General features: G+C 34.2%; 1 protein-coding gene across 2 annotated transcripts; it reads left to right on the forward strand.

Moving 5' to 3' along the window:
- The first annotated feature begins 344 nt into the window (after window positions 1-344).
- LOC107908491 (uncharacterized) lies at window positions 345-3,666 on the forward strand. 2 transcript variants are annotated; one of them, XM_016835668.2, is made up of 4 exons: window positions 345-661; window positions 2,064-2,518; window positions 2,595-2,820; window positions 3,011-3,666. In XM_016835668.2, exons 2-4 carry the CDS (start codon window positions 2,078-2,080, stop codon window positions 3,517-3,519), a joined length of 1,176 nt encoding a protein of 391 aa, XP_016691157.1. In that variant the 5' UTR covers window positions 345-661; window positions 2,064-2,077; the 3' UTR covers window positions 3,520-3,666. The 2 variants fall into 2 exon arrangements, with proteins under 2 accessions (XP_016691157.1, XP_040944576.1); XM_041088642.1 differs by lacking the exon at window positions 345-661 and adding an exon at window positions 703-1,986.
- Window positions 3,667-4,758: the final 1,092 nt, after the last annotated feature.

Below are 4,758 nucleotides of genomic sequence, written 5' to 3' on the forward strand. Positions count from 1 at the left end.
TTGGAAGTTCAATCGCTGAATTAATGACTTAAAAACTTTCTTCATTTAATACAAAATTTTAGCCGCCATACTTCAAAAACAAAAACATAATCAATGGAATTGAAAGTTCAATCGTTGAATTAATTACATTAAAAACTTTTTTTCATTTAATACAAAATGTTGATCAGGACAATAGCAGGAAAATATCCATGGAGGAAATATAACAATAGACGATGACTGGCAGGGAGAAGAATATATTATATTTTTTATGACGTTAACACTAACTAATTTCTTTGTCTATATGAAAAAAGAAAAGAATAGAAAAAGAGTATAGATGATATGGATTGATGGGATGGAATACGGGTGGGTTGGGTTGTTTAGAAGAGAAGAGAAGAGAAGGGGCATAATGAAAATGGGCCGAGCTGAACATTGTAGCCGAAAGACAGCACGCACATGTTTGAATAGTAATATATATTAAACCCTGCTCCTGAAGTGAAGCGAGAAGAAAAGCCTCCCAGTAGTGGAGGAGACAGTGGAGAGACTCTGCAAAATTGCTGCCTTTTTCTCTTGCTGGCCTGCTGCTCCTATTACTACTATCACCCTCCTCTCCCGATTTCTCCCTTCAATTTCATGTAAATTAAATTACCCTTTGCACGTCTCCTTCAAACCCCGCTTTTCTCCGGTATTGCTTTTTCTTCTTTCTCTACCAAAACGCAACGTTCCTCCATTTATTCCTTCTTTCCTTACATTTTGATATTATTATTCTTAGAAAAAAACTTTTACTCCACTATAATCTATCTACACCTTCTCCACACATCATTGTTTGTTATATCTGAAATATTTGGTGTTTGTTTTGTTGTTGTTATGTCTCTGCCAGGGAGCTATATTTGTTTATTTATCAGTTTGAGATTGTTGTGGAGGGAATCGCCCTCCAATGTGCCTGATTAGATTTCAAAAGGATACATTGAATCGCATTTCTTGGATATTAGGGTTTTAATCTATACATTGAATCGCATTTCTTGGATTTTTTTTGTTTGAATTTCTTTTTTCATTATAACAAAAGCCTTCATTTTTTATTTATGATCCTTTTCGTCAGCTTTTATTATGTTCTTTTTATGGTTTTTTGTCTTGGGGAAAAAGTCGTGCTATGATATCAGTTGGTGAATAGCTGTGGCTAAACAAAGGATGATTATTCCATTTTTGAACAATTTCAGGGATGGCTTTAAAGAGAAAGCAGCTGTTTTGAACACAATAATAGCCATACTTTCTTCTTAAGACAAATATAGCATTACGCTAGAATGTCTTGCTTTGGTTTGTTGTTGTTATTGTGTACCTCCCCTGATTGACATGAATTGAAAAATGAGAAAATAAGGACCTTATAGCAAAGTCTATGATGGCGTTGGATTTCAGAGCACCCATTGTTTTATCACTGCAACTGAAGCCTCGAAATATCAAATTTCATTATATTTTTACTTATTTCTTGCGTTCACTACCTCATTAGAATTTCTTATTTTTACTTATTTCTTGCGTTCACTACCTCATTAGAATTTCTTACTCTGATCTTTATTTTAGTGGTGATTTTATAGGATATATCTCTAGTTACACTATTTATTACTTCATTTCTGTTGTGGTGAGATGGATTCCGGAGTAGTTTCCTATTACTATTTTGTGAGGCTTAATATTTAGCTTTATTATTTCTTTATTAGTAGGGCACCAAACTAACAAATGATATTGAATGTGGAGTTTACTAATCAATGGGAACTAGAATATTTCATTTTTTAGGTGGTGATCTGGTCTATAAATTCTTTGTATGTCCTGGATAGAGATTCTGGAGGATTCTTCATGTTGTCTACTAAAGTTTTTTGCAGCTATAGTTCCATGAACTTTATCGTTTGATCAGTTTGTGCTTTCAGCCAAAAATATTAGCACGAGGGCTTTAGAGGGTGTTTGCATTGATTAACTTCTAACCTGTTGCGTTTAACTGGTGTACTTTTGTGCTTGGGTAGGGTAGGGTAGCTCCTTGTTGCATTAAAATTGTTACATCTTTTTGTATGGTGATGATTGATCTGCCTTCTTAAGTGCAGTGGCTGGTTTTCTCATGGAGAGCTCTGATGATGAAAAGGATGGAATCTATGGAAATTTTGTGCCGAAAGAACTGGGCCATAATTTTGCATTGAATGGTACAAAGTTTGTAGATGAGGTCCTTAATGGACAGAGTGAGCGGTGTTTGGAAAATTTTCGCATGGATAAGCCAGTGTTTTACAAATTATGTGATATTCTGCAAGGCAAAGGCTTACTTCGGCATACAAATCGTATCAAGATTGAGGAGCAATTAGCTATTTTCTTGTTCATAATTGGCCATAACCTACGGACTCGGGCTGTTCAGGAGTTATTTAGATACTCCGGTGAAACCATCAGTCGCCATTTCAATAATGTTCTGAATGCAATTATGGCAATTTCATTAGAATTCTTTCAGCCTCCAGGATCTGATGTTCCTCCAGAAATTACACAGGATCCTCGATTTTATCCATATTTTAAGGTACCCATAAATGATATAGTTCTGCTAATATCTATATTTGGGTTACATTTATCTCATTTTCAACAACATTTCCTAGGACTGTGTTGGAGCAGTTGATGGCATACACGTTCCAGTGATGGTTGGTGTAGATGAGCAAGGACCTTTCCGAAATAAGAATGGTTTACTTTCTCAAAATGTTCTGGCAGCTTGTTCATTTGATCTTAAATTTCATTATGTTCTAGCTGGCTGGGAAGGTTCAGCATCAGATTTGAGAGTTCTAAATTCAGCACTTACTAGGCGCAATAAGTTGCAAGTCCCTGAAGGTATTTACATATTCACCAGATAAACGCTTACTAATTCTTTTTTGTTTTTTTGGGTTGCTGAGTAGATTGACATATTTGCATAGTGTTTGAATAATTAATCTAAACTTTTAAGGGATGGGATCTTAACATATATACGGACAACATATGTAGCGTTAAACTTCTTGTTGGATGAAAATTTTAATTGATGCAGGAAGATACTACCTTGTGGATAACAAGTATGCAAATATGCCAGGCTTTATTGCCCCGTATCTTGGTGTCCCTTATAACTCAAATGAATTTCCCAGTGGTTATCATCACCAAGATGCCAAGGAGCTATTTAATCAACGACACTTCTTGCTGCGAAATGCTACTGATCGTATTTTTGGGGCCTTGAAGGAAAGGTTCCCTATTTTGATGTCGGCTCCTCCCTACCCATTGCAAACACAAGTGAAATTGGTAGTAGCCGCATGTGCATTGCATAATTACATCCGTAGGGAGAAACCAGATGACATGCTTTTTAAAAAATATGAACCACAGACTGCCTTACAGATACAAGAATCATTGGCTCTACAAGAGGTGGAACAAGCAATAAAGCCTGTTGATACCCATGATCTGGAAGTTGCATTTGAAGCAGAACAACCAGAACTTAGTTCACAATTAAGGGATTCAATTGCGACCGAAATGTGGGAAGACTATATCCGTGATTTAGCAGTCGTGTAGATTGATTGATTCATTGTGGCTTTAGAGTTAGGCTAGGCCTGAAACATTTTCTTAACAATGACCGACCATATAGGATAATTTTTTTTCCCCTTTTGGATGTACATTGGCCCTTGGTTTATACAAAAGAAAGCAGTCATATTATCTTTTGATGATGTCTACATTGTTGGGTAATACTTAAAAACTATGGGTGTGCAGTGATTGTGGCGCAGTTCTTAAGGGCTGATTAATGGTTGTCTTTGATGGGTGATGCATTGAAAGTCGGCACCAGATCACATCTGAATTTTAGAGGTATGATTCTATGGATCACCAAACCATACTTTCTCCCTCTTGCTTGGAATGAGAACGTTTATCACCTTCCCGAAATATTGAAACATTATACCTAACAACTACCAATTCACGTTAGGGTAAACTGTGTTGTGGTGACTCAACTATAGTCCAATTAATTATGGTGTTTTGGTTTTTCTTTTGTTACGTGAAGTCGTGATAGTTTTATAGCCTTAAATGATTAGTCATTTTATCAATTTGGTTATGATTATATAAAAAATATTTAATATTTACAAATTATCTCAATTTAGTCTTGACTTTAATAAAATTATAATGTTTTTTTTAAATTTTAATAAGATATACTTTTCAAAACAATTCCTTACCTTCCCATCAGTTCTGGGAATTATAGATTTTGGGATTAAGTTTTGGGAGGCTAGTAAAATTTTAAAAGTTCCAATGAGAATTTTTTTTAAAAAAAAATTTGGGGGTTTAATTAAAATTTTTGTGAGATTAATGAGAATTTTCTAAAGTTTTAAGAGAGCTTAATTAAAATTTTAAAAATAAAAAGTATAATGAGAATTTTCAAAAATTTAAGGGGGCTTTGTTAAAATTTTCTAAAAACTTCAAGTGAATTTTTTCAAAAATTTTGGGGGCCTAATAAAAAGTTTATAAAATTTCTCAATTTTTTTTGCAAGGTGCCCCTAGGCCACCATAACGATTCACCTCTAGACATTAGATAGACTTTGTAATGAGTATAAACTTTTTAGTGAGGATTCCAAATTGACATCAAATTAATATTTTATCGATTGACAATATGTTGCTTTTGTTGTTAAAATCGTAAAACTCTAATATAAAATTTAATAAACTAGGATTTGTCATGTCAAATCATCAAAAACAAAAACTAAATGCAAAGCGTACTTGAATTCATCGATATCTTGAAATCTTCAAGTCTTTTGGGCTTAATCTCAAGTATTG

The sequence above is a fragment of the Gossypium hirsutum genome, chromosome D02 (assembly GCF_007990345.1).
Source record: "Gossypium hirsutum isolate 1008001.06 chromosome D02, Gossypium_hirsutum_v2.1, whole genome shotgun sequence".
In the NCBI taxonomy this organism is placed as follows: domain Eukaryota; kingdom Viridiplantae; phylum Streptophyta; class Magnoliopsida; order Malvales; family Malvaceae; genus Gossypium; species Gossypium hirsutum.

What these genes read in the sequence shown, in the direction of transcription:
- LOC107908491 (XM_016835668.2), top strand. Translation starts at nt 2,078, where the DNA reads ATGGAGAGCTCTGATGATGAAAAGGATGGAATCTATGGAAATTTTGTG. An exon ending in GATTTTATCCATATTTTAAG is followed by an intron (nt 2,519 to 2,594) that starts GTACCCATAAAT and finishes AACATTTCCTAG; the next exon opens with GACTGTGTTGGAGCAGTTGA. An exon ending in TAAGTTGCAAGTCCCTGAAG is followed by an intron (nt 2,821 to 3,010) that starts GTATTTACATAT and finishes TAATTGATGCAG; the next exon opens with GAAGATACTACCTTGTGGAT.